At 31.8% G+C, this 18,577-nt stretch overlaps 1 protein-coding gene across 2 annotated transcripts; it reads right to left on the reverse strand.

Moving 5' to 3' along the window:
• Nucleotides 1–35: 35 nt before the first annotated feature.
• Nucleotides 36–11,251, reverse strand: LOC11406643 (kinesin light chain 3). 2 transcript variants are annotated; one of them, XM_003600651.4, is made up of 17 exons: nucleotides 10,973–11,251; nucleotides 9,498–9,685; nucleotides 9,275–9,379; nucleotides 8,548–8,648; nucleotides 8,231–8,309; nucleotides 7,958–7,969; nucleotides 7,745–7,810; nucleotides 6,050–6,118; nucleotides 5,887–5,943; nucleotides 4,856–4,933; nucleotides 4,231–4,328; nucleotides 4,095–4,140; nucleotides 3,764–3,891; nucleotides 2,364–2,472; nucleotides 2,177–2,239; nucleotides 847–909; nucleotides 36–513 (listed from the first exon to the last, which is right to left on the reverse strand). In XM_003600651.4, the coding sequence occupies exons 1-17, from the start codon at nucleotides 11,181–11,183 to the stop codon at nucleotides 376–378; spliced, it is 1,611 nt and encodes a 536-aa protein (XP_003600699.1). In that variant the 5' UTR covers nucleotides 11,184–11,251; the 3' UTR covers nucleotides 36–375. The 2 variants fall into 2 exon arrangements, with proteins under 2 accessions (XP_003600699.1, XP_024633534.1); XM_024777766.2 differs by having other exon boundaries at nucleotides 68–513; nucleotides 10,977–11,149.
• Nucleotides 11,252–18,577: the final 7,326 nt, after the last annotated feature.

Raw genomic sequence — 18,577 nt, forward strand, 5'->3', positions numbered from 1 at the left:
GAAATTAGCGAAAAAGAAAATTCGACGACCATACATTTTTTATATTCAACAAATTGGAAGTATCAAATGAAATTATCAAAAGAAAATTCGATGACCATACGTTTTTTATATTCAACAAATTGGAAGTATAGAACAATTCATTATCAAGGTAATGTGATTAATAATCATGCAAATCAAAGTGAGATGCTTTGTGTGATTATAAAGAATGTTTATGATAGAACCCCATGTCTGCTGTAAGTGTGGTCAAATGTACATTTCTTTCCGTCGCCAAGAGCCGAGGCAATTATGCTCCCTATCGCGTGTGGTATATTTATTTCTCTCTTTTTGACTAAAAACTTCATCTTCACAAAAAATAGAAAAGGAAAAAAGACCTCTTCATGATGTTTGATTCAGCTTTTGGATACCTTCTCCATCAAGTTTATTGCCAAGCAAGCTTTGAGCACGCTTAAAACATGAAAGATATTCGTTCTTTATTTCAGGGTAATCGGCAATGGACTTCTTATGTACAACAAACTGCAAAGGAAGAGTGGAGTTGTGATGTCATAAATATTCAAAATCACATGTGAACATTTAACTAATTATGCTCTTTATTTTCTTCATTTTCAATAGTTATTTCTATATAACAAAAAGCCGAATAATGGGTCTTGGTCTGAGTATAATGGTATTTAGTTAAATGGAATATTATATATATAACAAAGTATGCATAAATTATGCAGCAATGCATTGAGGCAGAAATGACTACTGAAAATAACAAAATAAAGAGCATTGATTGAAAAAGCAAGATTTAGGTCAATTGAAGTATGCATACTCACAAGAAAGTTTAGCATGTGAATAGTTAATTCTTACCTCATTGTAAGCAGCAATGCATTGAAGGAGTGCCTCTTTAGCCTTGACGTTAATATCCCCTTTCTGCTTTGCAAAAGAGCACCAATATTTAGACCAAATAGAAATATGAATTTAGATGATTTACATTCATTGGGCCCTGAATCTGGTTGAACTACTACAATGCAGGCTTATTAAAATCTCTTAGAATTTTGTTTTGATCTAACTCATCCTTACAAAATCCGCTTGTAAAGTGGGAGATGCATCTCACTTATGAACAAAAAATTTCAAGCCATATCACGTTCAATGTGGGACTCTCAATACACACTCTCACACCTAAGACTACACAATTAGACCATGACCTAATAACGAGTGGTCAAACTCAAAAGGATAGGTTCTAATATCATAGAATTTGTGTTGGACCTAACTTAATTTTACAAAACCGGCTTCTAAAGTAAGGAATGTCTCCCCCTTATGAGTATATATATTTTTTTAAATAAAATCAGAAACCTTTAATCATCAAGGAAAAACTCATTATTTATTTATTTATATATTTTGACTCAAGAATAAAAATGGAAAGAAACTTGAATTTGGAATTCCGCTCCACCTTCGGCACTTCTAGTCTACTCTCCAAAACCACTTCGCACGCTTTGGCAGTGCTAATTAGCTTTGTTCTCACTTCATATTTTTGCTCTTTAATATATTTGGTATTATGTGCTATCATTAATCGCCCTTGAATTTCACTTCAAGAGCACAAACTCTATCTACAATATTCATACCTTCTGTGATTTTATTTTGATGAATAGCGTAGACACTTAGATTGTATTTGTAGAGTTGTTCATGTGTGTTGTCACGTGATACTAGAACGAGAGAAAGCATGCACACTAACAACTCTAGATACAATCTCAGTCTAATTTAATCAATTGAGGAGAAAATTGGTAAAATTAAAATGTGAAATTCAAGAGCGACTAATGATAGCACATAATGACAAATTTATTAAAAAGCACAATCATGAAGGGAGAGCAAAGCTAGTTAGCACTGCCAAAGCACGTGAAGAAGTTTTGGAGAGGAATCTAGAAGTGCTGAAGGTAGAGAGGTATTGCCTCAATGCATAACATATATCAAATAATCACCCGAAGTTGTAAGGCTTAAAGATATCTGCAAGCGTGGTGGGAGATATCTCATCCTTAACCCACACATCCCTTTATCAAACTAAGCTATACTACCATGTTAGAATTTAAATTGGACCTAACTTGTCCTTAAAAAACTGGTTGGTATAGTGAGAGATATCTCCTACTTAGAAGTATTTTTAGACCATATCACATTTAATGTGAGACTCTCAACATAATCTAACCTGAATCTCCTGCAATTCTTCCTTAGCCAACTCCAACGATGATAGAGTACTGAGTGATTGCAACTGCAAAATTACATTCCAACTTTCATAACCAAATCATCTTTCATTTACAGAAGAGTGCATTGATACAATTCTATTTTAATACATATGCATGAGAGAAAGCTAATAACGGGGTAATAAAACTAACCAATATGACAAGTGCTGCTTGGGCTTCCTTACTAGTATGTCCACGAACACTAGTTTTCTTCGACTTGTCTTTTTGTTTTAATATCGTATCTAAACATTGACGCACAATCCTGAGATAGAAGAAGAAAGATACATTCAAAAGAAGGATAAGGCATACTTAATTTTCTTTTTCAACGTCTAGTAACATTGTTATTGGAGAAGAGGGAATCAAACATAATTTTCTTATACTAGAGAAAGAGAATTTTCAAGAAAAGAAGGCCTGGACAAAGTTATTTCCCAACAATTTGCAACAACAATTTAATTTATTGCATGCAAGATCTATTTCTTTCTTTTCATTTTTATGTTTCTACAGACAAATATCTTGCATTAAGAGACACGACATAGAAAATGCAGCAAAACTTGGCCTTAATAAACAAAACCACAATGAAACAATTGAATATCGAAGAGGTCACCAATCACTCTGGTTTTTCTTTCTTTATTTTGCAAAAAAAAAATCCTTGACAAGTTGCAAAGACGCCAAAAACTTTGGCAAGGTGACCTATAATGATTTTAAACTTGGTTTTTTTTTCCCAAAATCTCAGAAATGAATCATTGCAAAACACTCTAAAGTTGAAGGACTGACAACTATCAACGCAAATTATATAAAAAAACAAACATCCATACCAGAAAACAAATGTCAAGAAAATAGAAAATAATAGTCATATCTATCAAGTGCTGATTCATAGTAAGTGTAAATAGTTGGTGGATTGAATGCATGTATGTTTTAATAATCTGTGTTTGGCAAATATCATAATATTGAGAACTATTTGCATATGCATATAATAATTCAATTCTTAATCAATAAATTACTTGCAAAATCCTATAGTATTGGGAAGAAATTAAAGTATAGCTTCAGCCATTATAATTTAATAGGGACCGTAAGATTACAACAGTACAATAAGTTTCAAGCAAAAATTAATCAAGCAGGTCCAAGTAAACGCTGTACATTGGATTGTAAGGTTGTTTTTTCTGTATTCTCATTCTTATTCGAGGTCTTTTTATCATCTGCATGGCCTACCGGCTGAATATTCCTAGCATTCCTTAAACATATATAATATTGAAAATGAGTATAAATCTAAGTCTTAATTAGTAAGATCCATCTAAGTAGTCGGTTAAGTGAAAATATTTTATCCTTTCCTAGAGTGAATCAACCAGGTCTAAAAGCTGCAGGTGAAAATATTATGTTGTTTTATGTATAACATCAGATTCCACTGGTCCCATTTGCTGCAAGTGAAAATTGCACTATACAAAACAATAATAATCGGCACTGAAAAATATAAACAAACATAGTAATAGTTTGATTTAGGTTTTATATGTAAAAAAAAGTTATGAAAGAATTAGGGACATCAAATTAATAGAAACCTTATGGAATTATGCAAATAATCCTTTGCTATACCAAGCTCAGCTTTAGCTCTAGAAACATCCAATTTTTTGTTTTGACTGAAATCAAGCATTGCCACTCTTGCAAGATGAAGCAGGTTTGCACCAATCTGACCATGGGTAAAAAAAACAATCATGTTTTATCTTTACTTATTTAAATAAAGCAACAACATCATATACATCTCAAGCATTAGCATGCATATAATAAGAAAAATGTTGTGTAACTAAGCATCAGTTTTGCAATCAATTTTACAGGGATTAGAAATCTGAATAAAATTGTAATTGCCAAAATCCCTTTCAAGAACCAACAAACCTGAATATGATCACCAGGAAGTAAGGCTCTCCGGACCTCAAGACATCTAAAAGAGAAAGAAAGAGCGAGGATTTAATTTGCATTAAGGCGAAAGTTAATTTCACATGTTTTGATGAATTAATGATATTAAAATAACCTTTCAAGAAGCTCTTTTGATTGTTTTGTTTCGGAAGATGCTTGTAGGGTCAGGGCCAAGGATTCAGCTGCAATAACTGTGTCCAACGATTTCCATCCCTGTATTACCCAAATTGCATCTTTTTTAATGATAAAAGCTTTTGCGATATTGCTATTCTGGCAACATTTTCTTTTTTCATTCATCAAGATTATCACAAATAATTCTGATTGAGAAGAAAGAAGTTAAAACTCATCAGTCACTAATTTCCAGACATTAATAGTTTGCATGGTTATCCAGTAATTACAGATATTCCACAAATTATCAAATCATAATTGTTTTTTATGAAACCAACCCCTGGATTATTTTAAAATTAGATCCCATATTTCTATAATTACAATAGTGACTTTGGTCATTATTCAGCAAGAATAGAATAACAAGGTGTCAAAGGAACCTCATTTACAGTGATAGAAAATGTAGCAAATATGAAGCAACCACACTTAATTGACAATTGAGGTTACTTTAATTGTTCAGAAGTATCATTGCACACTCGCTATTTTATACTGATTTGTAAATTATGCATGCGCCACCGTTAATGAAGAAAATCAATTTGGAAGCAGAACAGGGGAAAGAAGTTCACAAAAAGAACCTTTGAGAATTCCATTATATTCAGGATCTTTCTCTGGACCATCTCAGCGTCATCAAGACGATGCGATTTCAAATATATCTGGAAAAATTATAGCAATAGCTTAATATCATTAATAAAGTTAGCACAGAAAAGTAGGGAACAGAACCACTAAGAGAGGTGGAAAATGCACAAACTCATTACAACTTAGACTGAAAAACTTAATCAAACTATAAAGAACTTGAGGGAGACCAAACTGGATTAAACTCCTTAGCAAGTGGTATAAGAGCCTTTGGCACCATGCCAATAACCAAATCTTTCTATAGTTGAAGTTGTTAGGTGTAGAGCCTAATAATTGTTTTTATGTATTTATACTAGCATACGGACAGACAGTAATGTGCCCATCTGTCTACTTTTCTCAAATGAAGATCATAACCAGCCTCTATTATGACAAAATTACGCTTAACATTTTGGACGGAATTCTATAATTTAGTATTGCTCTTTTTATTTTAATTACTATATTTTTAGTTCAAAATTGAACTGAGATTAGTTTAAGGATTAGATTAGATTTGATTTAGAATTTAGTTTGGGATTAGATCAAATTCTATTCAAATTTGAAATTAAGATTAAGTTCAATTGATTAATTAGGAAAAGAAGAATAAAATTGGAAATAAAAGAGTTTAAATGAAGGTTAAAGTAGAAGAAAAAAGCTACATCAAAACTTGGTATTCCTTTAATGTATAGGAATAGATAAAAATTAGTTTTGTATCTACAGAACATACATGTTCAGCTAGTTTACCTCCAAAATATACTTGGATTGTTTTATTCAGGTTTTGTGTGCCCTTTTTCCACCTAGATGGCATTTTCTGTTCACATCATGTCCAATATGGCTCATCCTTTTGGCAGTTGGCACAAATTCAAGATAAAGAAAATGAGAGTAATTTTTCAGTCTTATCAACATTTAAAAAAAAAATATTCTTTTTCCACCAGTGCAAATCACTATTTATAAAAAAAGTTTCACTACTTTAGGGGCCGCAGAAGGATTAAAAAATTACCTGGGAGAGGGAACGGAGTCTTCTAATGCATACAATTGACTCCCCTTCGCCACTTTTCTGCACGGGTAAACAAAATATCTTTAGAACAAAAGGAAAAAAAAAAACAAATTTACCAAACAACGTGGCTGAGGGAATTGAGGTTAGATAAAAATGTACCACACACCTCTAACATGCTTATGGAGTCCTTAATAATGATCTCAGCATCCTTTTCTTTTCCTTGTAGATACAGAACCTGAACACAAATACTGCAGCTTAAGATCCAGTTGAGCCAAAAATCCAAGAAGCATAGAAGATAGACCATCAAAGGGGCGTCAGCAACAAGGAAATTACATTCTGAGCAAATAAATTAGATAGATAATCGCCTTAAATCTTAAAGCTTTGAATAATTGAATCACTATCAGGCTATTACGGAACATTGTTTCACGGCACAGACCAAGCAAATATAAGTAAAGGAAACATCTTTTTTATTGTTTCTTCAGTCATTACCTTAATTCGCACTTCTTAGTTTTCATAAAAGTAGTTTGTTAAGAAAACATGAAAGAGAAATCAGAGGATAGAAATACTTTATGTCAATATAAAGAAAAGAGAACTGAACAATATACAACAAGAATCAAACCTTAGAAGAAGTGATGGATTATACAGATGCAAAGCTAATGAAAAGCTCTTCACTTTTTACGAAAGAGTGACCAAGGAAGGATATCTATGATAAATCCTTGTCTCACGTCTCCCCTAGACTAGATTCTAAAACGAAGAGAAACTTTGTCTCCCATCCACAATTCTATTCAGGTTTTTGGGAAATGGTTGTGGCATCAAGTCTGATTCATGTGAAAATAGCAGTAGTAAACCCACAAGCTATAGAAATCAGAAATATAGATACAATTGAGATAAAGAACAAATCTGCTGAGGCTTATTGAATCTGAAAAGAAAAAGGAGAGAATACCACTTCCAAGGATTTCCACTTTTACAATCAGTTATCAAATACTCATATTCAGACTGCAATTTCTTCTTCCTTTACAAGTTTCAACTGTCATAACATAACAGTTTTAACTGCTTCAATCTCTAATTATGAGTCAGATTATATTTCAGATCCTTAACTCTATAGGCTCATTGTTGGAGTTTTCTATGTGACCACTGTAGAGCAGAAAACAACTTGCAGTTCACAAAGTTTGCTAATTTCTCTCTCAGCCCCGGGAGGAACATCAGAAATTGGTCAAAAGGGTACTATAATATTTGAATGGAACACTTCACCTTTCACAAGATGCAAGTTCTCAGTAGCCTCTCCCTCTTATTTCCTATTGTGTTGCTAACTTAGGCTCTTACCCAGATGACAAAAGTCTACCCCGGTATCCTGCGTATTTCTAATCACAAATTTGGTCTCTCGGTGGTCTAAAGAGAAGACACAAATAGCCAGAACCAGAATACCCGAGCTTGGCCAACACTGCAGCAGAAATTTTGTTGATTGAATCCTTACTTAAGGAACTTAGTGCCCTTTCATTGTAGGAAATGGCCAAACAATACTCTGTTTTCGCTATTTCCTTTGATAATTATTAAAGGTAGAAAAAGTGTAAAAAAAATGTGGCCTTTCCATAATTATTATAGATAAACATATCATTTGGAAATGAAAATATAAAATAAAACATGTTTTCACGATATACTTTGCAATTCTTACAATAAAAAAGTGAAAACAAGGTGGTCATTTATTTATTATTGATAACATATTATTTGAAAATGAAAATAGAAAATAAACCAAACACCTCATTTTTTCAAGATTTCCTGTCTCTAAAGAGAGTATAAGACTACTTTACCAAAGAAGGTAAACATGAGTTAAAAAGTGTATAGTGAAAAGACAGATAATTACCATGCCGATTTGATACATTGTATCTGAACATTCTGAATGATTATATCCCAGAACACGCCTTTTTATCTGAATAAATAGACATTAAAATTAAGACAACATATGGCCTTGATCATCAAACAATGAAATAATGTTTAGATTTACTAATAGATTATAAAGTGGTTACAATATACAGAAGAAAACAACAGTCTCTTCCTGAGCATAATAGGTCCGTACCTTCAAAGCGCGCTGTTAAAAAAAAAAAAACGAGATAAGATGGTCGGTAAAATTGAAGGAATTAAAAGGAATAGACTAATAGCACTATAAAAACATGTTAGTGCCACAAGAAAATTATGTCTGTAGAGTGAAAGAGGGAATGACCATAAATGTCCAACACAAATATATCAACTTTCACAATCAGAAAATGATAAAGTTTGTTCTGCTAGCGTAATGATGCAAATATAATCAGTAAATGATAAAAAGATATGCACAACAAATTTGACAAATTACCTCATAGCTAACTAGAGCTTTTTCCAACATCCGCTGTCCAATGTAGAACTGCCCTAGGTTGTGAACAGCAACCGCAACCCTGCATGATCACAGTTAGCCATAGGCTTTAGCTTTTAATTTGATATATTCTCACTGAATAACTATTGTATAAGAAGGAAATTTCATAACAGAGGAAAAATCAGTTTCATTTGATAGAATTTTGTTTGGTCCACTGCCACAGTAAGATTTTTTGCACTATTAATCAACAAGTCGGTAATACCAAGCAATTAAGTGGATGAAGCATCATTTATTTTGGTTTCACAGCAACTACATCCTACCTTACATCATCGGGACCAAAAGATTCCTCTAAGATTTTGATAGCTTCCAAATACAACGGTTCTGCTTTGTCAAATGCCTTCTTGACCCTGTACAACTCTGCCTGAAAAGACAATAATTGAAAATCAAGTTGTGTAATAACAGATTCATTAACTTTCTCAATTAACCTTAACAATAGATGATAATTAGACATTAAAAGGAGCTTCTTCAGTTTGCTGCAAAGTTAACTAAAAAAACACAGATACCTTGGTATGTAGACTAACGCTTAATAAAAAAAACACAAGTTAACTAACGCTGCAAGAAGATGAAAGTTTGTTGTAATTATACCACCACTTTCTTCAAATTATTTGAGGTTTGATCATTGTCAGTTGTGAATCAGATATAAATCTCATAAACTATCTTGGTATGTAGACTACGTCATTAGTCTTTTGTCAGGAATTAAAATCAATGCACAAACATTTCTTAACAGAAATTCAAAAACTTCAGAAATAATGGAACAAATCTCGGCAAAAAAAAAAAGTCTTGAGGTACAAGAATACAAATAATTAAAATTTAAAATATAATTAAGAAGTAGTCTGAAGTCATCAAAGAACTAGAAACATAAAAGTGATTTTTTTTTTAAAATAAATTGAAAGGCATCAACTTAATAAGTGTCTCCAAGAACTAGAATATTGTATAGTTCCCAAAACAATTGTGAAAGAAACAATTATCAAGTACACTTAAACCAACCAGATTGTTGCATGAAGACGCAACATGCGGATCTTGCTCGCCAAAACCTTCTTTAGCTTCTTTTATGGCAGCAACGAAGAGTCTTTCAGCATCATCTAATTTTCCCTAGAAGAACATGGACAACTAAAATATAATCAACAACAACATCCTTTTCCACTAGGAGGTGCATAAAACATAACTGAATAGAATTTTAAAGCAAAGCAACAGGGAAGAAACTACATGCCTCAAAGAAAAGCTCTCTTGCTTTATCAGTAAAGACTCTCCATTTCGCTGTATGTATATTTGATGCTACAGAACCATCCTCAATTTTTCTTAATCCATTTAAGTCATCATTAGCACTATTACCGGAAGACGTTTCGGTCGTTACGTCCTCTGCAAACGCAGTGTTGGCACTAATCCCCATAGTCAAAACTGCGCATAAGTTTGAGTAGTCAATGTAAACTATCTGAGGATATTTTTTAATCAGCTTCCAATATTAATATTGATTAATAAACCATCGAATAGTTTTCCATGGGAAATCTATCTGCAAACAACCCGTTATATAAAATCTCATATCGTGAGGTATGTTTGGTTTCAGAAAATGTTCAGTTTCCATTTGAGTACAAAATTGTCACCTTTTTTACTGTTTCCTATTTTCAAAAATTTATGAAGAAAAAAAAAGTAGTATTCACTGTTTTCGATACAAATCTTCGGAAACATGAAACAAAGTGAAAAGAAGTAAGGCAGCTTTGTAATTATAGGAAGATGATGGCCCCCGTTTTAATTAAAATAAATACCAATAGAAGGTAAGGGTGAGTCTTTGCTTTATCGATGATTCAATTCAAGACTGAAGTCTTTTAGATGACAAGCGAGTCAGAGATGAAACCTATCTTTGGGACAGCACCTAGAAACTAAAGTTGTCGGCGTTAACATGTTCTCTCTGACTACATAGGAAAGGAAGGTGATTCATACTTCTGGGGCATTATTCTATGAACATGTGATCTAGAATCCAATAAGGCATGGAATTTGATGGCCGAAAAGAAAATTAAGTGAGAGTGTTCTTAAAATTTGGGTTGGATCTGACTCAACCTTACAGAATCGGCTCGTAAGGTGAGGAATGTTTCTGCCTGCATATAAACTCATTTTCAAATCTTTTATCATCCAACGGGTGGCCCAATAGATCTCAGATAAGCTCTGATATCCTTACAAAACAGGCTTGCAAAGTGAGCGATGTCTCCCATTTATAAACTCATTTTCAGACCTTATCTCATCCAGGTATTAACAAGTACAAGCTCGACACTAATTCTCCTTTTGGGATCTATTTAGATTGACTTACTTCAGCTTATCTATCTATACATACTTGTGACGTTGTTTGGGAGAACTTATGAAAACACCTAATGACATGTTCATAAGCTATTTTCAACTTATTTCCGTAATCTCTCCATAACAACTTACAAAAACAGCTTATATGAAAACAATTGTTTTATCTTTTCGCTCTAGAAATAGCTTAAACATAACCATTTATGCTATAAGCCGTAGATTAAGTTGTTTATCCAAAATGGGCCATGATCTCCATACTTAAAAATCTATCTCAATATTGAAGCACATAGGAACATAATATAGAACAATCATATCACAAAAAATGACATTACATTACATTACATACTGAAAAACAATAATAGAATTGAATTGATGTGTTGATTATAAAAGAATGCATACCTACATGTCCAGATATAAGAATCCATAAACAAGGATCCCTAAGATTTTGTCTCCAACCATATTGTCCAGTTTGATACCACTGACAAAATCTTTTACCGGAAAATGAGATGGGCGATGAATTTTCGGTAACTATAGCGGAGGAAATGGCTATGGAAGAAGGAAAGCGAAGTTTTTTAAGCAAATTTGAAACTGCCACGCGCAGAGGAGACATCTCTTCCGGTGAAGAACGACGACAGGGGTAGCTGCTGCTAGAGTTTTGGTGTGGGTTTATACTCCTAAGAATTTTTTACTTTTTTTTTTTTTTTTTGGTTACAAGACATGTAAAATTATGATTTATCTTTGTATAGAAAATATTAAAAAAAAAATGATTTCCTTATTTGCAGGAAACATTTTTAACAAGAAATAGATTGCAATGATTGAGAAACTTTTAGGGTTAAATAAATTTTTAATTGCTACAAATATAAAAATAATGAAAACAATGAGAGTAACTTTTGTCATTTTTGTAATTTTAAAAATATCAATTTTATTTTTTGAAGTTCACATTAAAACCAATTGACAAATATATCTTAGGTCATCATTATATTTAAAAGGGTTAAATATTTTTTGTTTTCTATAATATACCAATTTTTCATTTTAATTCTCCCAAAAAAATTCTTCGACTTTTAATCCCTCAAAAAATTTCCATCACTACTTTTGGCTCATACTTTTATGTCAACTCATGCATAGCCTTCACGTTTTTTAATGAATTTTTTGTAAATATGTTTAGAATATTATAAGAATTTTTTCCAAATAAATTAGATTTTTTTTAACAAAACATGAATTGGATATGAATTTTTATGTTTTTTGCGCTTAAAAATTCATGTTTTGTTAAAAAGTTTTAAAAATAATTGGAGAAATTGTTATTGGTACTCTACACATTTTTGCAAATTTTAATTAAAAACAATAAAGGCTGCATAAAAGTTGACTTAAAAATAAGGATCAAAAATAAAGATAGAAAAAATTTGGGGACTAAAAATTGAAGATTTTTTTTAAAATGACTAAAAAGAAAACTGTGTAAATCACTGATATATAATAGATAGAATGAGAGAGGTTTTTCGTTCTTCTCTTTATAAATAGAAACTATGTAAGTGGGGTTTGTGTAATTTCCTAATACTTACCATTTAATTATTAATCTAATTTATCTTTATTCTTTATTCTCCAATTTAATCCATAATTATCTTAATCACCAACATTTGTATAAAAATATGAGTAAATTTATTTTAAACCATATATATATATATATACTAATAAAAAAGGTTGTGATGTTACACACAGACTCACGCTCGCGCACACACGCTCATACGCACACACAAGTTGAATCCATATACCCATAGACTAAGTGAAAAAGTAATTTAAATAAACTCTTCGACAAACACACAAGTGGATTCATATATATGCAAATTAAATAGTGTACGGTCCAAAATTAAACTTAAATAGAGCCCCACATCTAGATGTTCCTTGTCCTAAGCCTAACATACTTGTCCCTAACTATATCCGTAGGATGTTCCTTGTTCTAAGCCTACATATACTTGTCCCATGACCAACAAAGTCCCGTGGAGGTTTGACATCTTCCTATCTAATTCCATAATACATATTCCAATTATTTTACTACGAACACAAATATATATATATATATATATATATATATATATATATATATCGCATTATACTTATTTTTACCGTTTATCGTTGAAACTATCAAATTCCAAAATCGATCGCTCCAACAATAACATCAGACTTAAGAGTATTTTCTCTCCACATATTGTGGAAAGCCTATGAAATACCATGATTTTATTGTAAGCAAGTGTCTCTTTTTAACAAAAAGATAGACACTGCTCCATCAAAGTCCTACACGACCAATTTTTACAATTAACAAACATATTTAAGTAGAAACGATATATATATATATATATGGGACATATCAAATGAGAGGGTTTTTATTGTGAGAGGTGAGAGGACTAAACTATAACCATTAGATCAATCTTAATGGTTCATATGACATTTGGGAACTAGTGGTCTCATATTTCTGAATCTTTCTCCACTTCTCTTATTTCCAGTGCTCCTAGTTCTCCTTCCTCACGTCACAACTCAAAGTGGAGGTTCTACATCCATGAAATTAAGTTTTGGGGAATAATTCTTGAGAAATTCCATAGAAGATGGTTTATCGAAACTTAAAAAAATCTATTCTTTCGAACCTTCACATTTCTATCTTCATTTCAGATGCAGTTATTTCGTATTCCCAACAACAACTTTATGATTCACACTTAATTCATTTATGGTTAAGAGATGAATGGTGTAAAAAAATCAATTACCGCAATTTCTCTTTAGTGGGTTTGATTCTGATGGTGTAATTCTTTGTTTATAAAAAATTAGAGTTTTTTTTCCAATAAACAAAAATTAGATTTGATAAAAAAATACCTTGGTGTTTGATTCTAATGGTGATTTAATCTGGGAAGGTGGAAAGTGAAACAAAAGGGAAGACGAATAGTGTGCTTATGAGGAAGACGAGTGAATTTGAAGTGCGTGCAAATTTATGAGATATCACATGAAGTCCTACATATACTAAGTGATTTAATCTCAGCCCTTTATTTTAATCCAACAGCTAATATTTAATACTCTCATCCTCTCATCATAAGACATCCTCTCATTTGAAACATCCCCTATATATATATATATATATATATATATATATATATATATATATATATAACTTTTTTTAATAGGAAAAGTTTAGTGTTAACACGCACCATCCATTTTGTCAGCTTCTGCCTTTGTGAGTTTAGTTACAAATTCATTGAAGCTACATTTGTAATGGTGGATTATAGACTTTGGTTCTTGACTGCAAAAATTGTAAACTAAAGTTTGATCTTATTATACATTACTACTAAATCTTATAGTTATATAAATGGAACTTGAAAACGTAATCCATGTGTTATATTTAAAATTACAGTTCAAAAAGAAAATATATAAGAAAGGTGAGACTAAGTTACAATATTTGGAAAACTTCTGAACAAGATGGGATAAACTTCTGCTTATATAAAGGTGAGCCCTTTATATAAGTTTGCCAATTTCTTTGCTCAAAGATTTGGAAAAAGATATTAGAAACTTTATATGGAGTGGGGATAGGGAAAAAAGAAAGTTGGTTTCTGTTTCTTGGAAGAAAATCTGCAGGCCTTATGCTCAGGGTGGTTTGAACCTGAGGTCCCTCATCAGTTTAAACCATGCCACTAATTTGAAATTTTGTTGGAACTTGCTGAAATCTGATGCTCCCTGGGCCACTCTCTTAAAGGATAGGGTGTTGAAGAATGGGAGAGTTATAAAGCATCACATTTACTCTTCTATTTGGAGTAGCATCAAAGAAGAGTATGTAGTCATTCAAGACAACTCAATTTGGTTATTAGGTGATGGTAGAGATATAAATTTCTGGAATGATCCCTGGTTTGGTGACTCTATATCTCATCTTCTCAACATACCTAATACAACCAGAAATTTGTTCACATCAACTGTTAATGAATACATCCTTAATGGCCAATGGCATCTCCCTTCTCAATTCATTCAATCATTTCCTGACATAGTTCAATTGATTCAAAATGTTCCAATTCCTATTTCTTCAAAAAAAGATCAATTAATGTGGAAACATTTTGATACTGGTGACTTGTTGCTGAAGGAAGCTTATATCTTTAAAAATCAAGAATTCCAAGATCTGCACTGACCCAAGTTCATTTGGTGTAAAGAAATTCCTCCAGCAAGATCACTTTTTGTCTGGAGATTCATGCATAACAAAGTCCCTACAGATAAAAACTTGATGCTTAGAGGCTGCAACATCCCCTCAATGTGCAATCTTTGCTTGCATTCATCAGAAACTACTTTCCATTTATTTTTTGAGTGTCCCTACGCCACTAAGCTTTGGAACTGGTTAGCAAACATCCTCTAATTATCTTTTAATTTCTCTTCTAAAGAAGACATTTGGAATTTATGTGATAAGGCTTGGTCTCCTCAATGTAAAATTGTTGTCAAAGCTGCTTTGGTTAACCTTATCAATATCATCTGGCATGCACGTAACCAAGCAAGATTCAACAGTAAGCAAATCCATTGGAAATCAGCACTCTCAATGCTAATAGCATCTACTTCTCTTTCTGGAAATAACACTTCTAAAGTTTCTAATAATTCTATTATAGATTTTACCATCCTTAAAGCTTTCATTTGTGTTATTCATAATCCTAAGGCTCCAATGATCAAAGAGGTTTTGTGGAATCCTCCTCAAGTGAATTGGTTGAAGTGTAACATTGATGGTGCATCTAGTGGCAATCCTGGAATCTCTGCTTGTGGGGGGATTTTTAGGAATCATAATTCAGATGCTATTTTTTGTTCTTCAGATCCTATTGGTATTAGCACTTCTTACATTGCTGAACTTTGTGGTTTCATGAAGGCCATGGAGATTATAGATCAAAAGCAATGGAATAACATATGGATAGAAACTGATTCTTCTCTAGTTGTTCTTGCAGCCAAGTGCATGAATAAGATTCCTTGGAGGTTGAGAAACAGATAGGACAATGCTATGATCATTTATCGTAGGTTAACCTGTGTCATTTCTCATGTTTATAGGGAGGGTAATCAGGTTGCAGATTCTTTAGCAAATTTTGGTTTTATCGGTTTGGGATGATGTTCCTGAGTTTGCTTGCCCTAGCTTTAATAGGGATAAGTCTGGTTGTTCCTCCTTTAAAATTTCATCTTGAATTTGGGAGTTTTGGTTTAGTCCCCTCCCAGTGTATCTTGTTGATCTTTTATATTGAATTTTGGGGTGGGTAGCTCTTTGCTTCCACCTTTTTTTGCAAAAAAAAAAAAAAAAAAAAAAAAAAAAAGTTACAAAACTCTCATACTTGATAATACGACATAGAAAAATAAAGAAACAATGAATCATTGCTCTCTGGAAACATTCTCCTCATTGTAAGTATACAAAAGCAAGTTAGAGCAAAACATTTTGAATTTAATAATCAAGACAAGGAATTCTTTTAAAATTGAAAGGTTACAAGAAAAAATAATCAAATTAAACCCATTAGTTTTTTGAAAGGAAATTAAACTCATTATTGGACTTACAAAAATTAAATTGGATATCAATATTTTTCCATGGCATAATTTCAGTCATAATTAGAATGTATTCAAAATAAAGCTACACAAATAACCTTACATCATCTCTTCCTCAACAAAGCTATCAGAACAAGCAAAGTGTTCAAGATTCTCCTTAGTGTTAGTGGAAAGATGTTATAAAAGAGATAAAATAAATAAATCAAAACCACAGTGTGTATACTATTTTGATTTTTTTTTTTTGTTGAATTACTATTTGGATAAAGAAGCTAGAGACTCTTGTGAATTGGGATGGGGTGAGTTTGAACTTTATTTAGCCCCAAACGTGTTATGTTGGGATTAAAATATGTTGTTGGTTTAGTTTTATGAGTTTTTTTTTCCTATTCACATAAAAAAAAATCTATCAAACATCTCCCAAACAAACCAGATGCTGAAGGAGCACCAAAATTTGGGGAAACAACGGAAAAAACCCATTTCCTAGAAGCATCCAAGAGATATAGGCACACCCCCATCCACGCACGCACGCATGCGTGCGCACGCGGGTTGAATCCATAGATTCATAATATAAGTGAAAAAGTAATCTAAATAAATTCTTCGACGTCTATGACGATTCTTTTAAAACTCCCACTTATGTGTTTTTTTTGGATGCGGTGCTTTTAAAGCAAATGGGGAATAATTTTAATCCATTGTTGTTGTATTTGCTGTCTTGGAGTAGTTGATGTCATCCCCGCTAATTAGTTGCAAAATTATTTTGTTGTAGCCTTGTCCACATAAAAACATTATGCAATCCCTATCACAGCTGGCATCATATATTAAGCCAAGGTTAAGAACTTTAAGATGGTCAATTTAACTTGCTCCATGAGCAAATTCTGCATCATTATTATTTATTCACTCAGCTATTTAACTGCAACACAAGAAACACATTGTATTTGTTTGATTTATTTATATAATAATAAGTAAACTATTATCACCAAAAATCAAATAAATCTAAAATACATTATCCTCTTATGGTAAGCAAATATATGTAAAAAAATCTATTTTAACATATAAATATTTTCTTAAGTATAATAGCATACAACTATCAACAATCATTTAAAAATCTTTTGAATGTAATTTTGAATACTTTATTATTAATTTATAACTTTAGAAAATAACCTAAGGTGTCAATACTTTTTATCAACTTCTAAGATTTACCATAAATATTTTTTAAGGTAAAATTATACTTTTAGTCCCTTAACTTAATTTCAGGTAACAATTTGATCCTTTATCTTTTTTTCATTTCAATTTGGTCCTTTTTGTCCATTTTTATATACATTTTCAAGCTTCAAATCTAATATTCTTATGCAAACATAGACGAGGATCATAGATTTGAAGATTGAAAGACCATAAGAAAATAAAATCATGAATTTTAAGCTTAAAAATTCATATGAAAATGGACAAAAATGACCAAATTGAAATGAAAAAAAGATAAAGGACCAAACTGTTACCTGAAATTAAGTTAAAGGACTAAAAGTGTAATTTTACCTATTTTTTAATATTTTATGGTTGAGGGTTTTTGTTCATAAAAGTTCAAATATATTAAAATGAGGTGAAGATAATAAATAATTATTTTTCAAGAAATTGTATATTTTAATTTAAAATAAAATAGAAGTGTAATCAAAGCTCTTCAAAGATAACTTTTACAAAAGTTTACGATATTCAACTTTAAAAAACATAAATCTATTCAAATGTTAATTAAAACTAAGAATGTTCAAATTTTATTCTATTTATGCATGAATATATTGATGGAAATATGACACTACTCATAAAAGCATAACGGATAGCAGTATGTGACCATTTTGGTTGAAATGACTTGATATACCTTGTTGCACCAGACACATGTGGACATGCCATTGATATTCCTGACATTATGTTGAACTTGAGAATGTCAGGTGTAACTATGCTACGACCCCTTAATGAAAAAGAGGCAACCATGGGTGCCAAGGTATTTTCTAACTCATTTTTCTTAAAGATTGTTGCACTTGAAGTCCTGCAAATTGATTAATGCAGTAAATTTTACATAAATGTGATTCTCTAAATTATTGCTAAGTGTACATGGAACTTGCACTTGATACCTTGTAGAGTATATATATTTATGTATTTCAGTGGAAGCCTTTGTTTAAAGTAACATCCTGGCAAGGGAAAAGGGGATGCAGTATCTCTTGAAGTTTTTCCTTGTGTTAGGACACCAATAACACCAACTCTAAAGGCTTCTTGGCTTCCTCTGCCACATCCGCACATAACAATTTTACCATTGATCAGCTTACCATCTAGGGAATTGAACGAGCAAAGCCTTCAATTTTTGAACACTTTCATTAGCAAATTATAGACTAAGTTTTTCTCATTTAATTATAATACTCATGTTGGAGCACACGTGATTAATGTAATATTATTCGATTCAATATGTTTTTATAAAAGTGCGATTTTAATTTCGATGTCAAT

This window comes from Medicago truncatula, chromosome 3, assembly GCF_003473485.1.
Source record: "Medicago truncatula cultivar Jemalong A17 chromosome 3, MtrunA17r5.0-ANR, whole genome shotgun sequence".
Lineage (NCBI taxonomy): Eukaryota > Viridiplantae > Streptophyta > Magnoliopsida > Fabales > Fabaceae > Medicago > Medicago truncatula.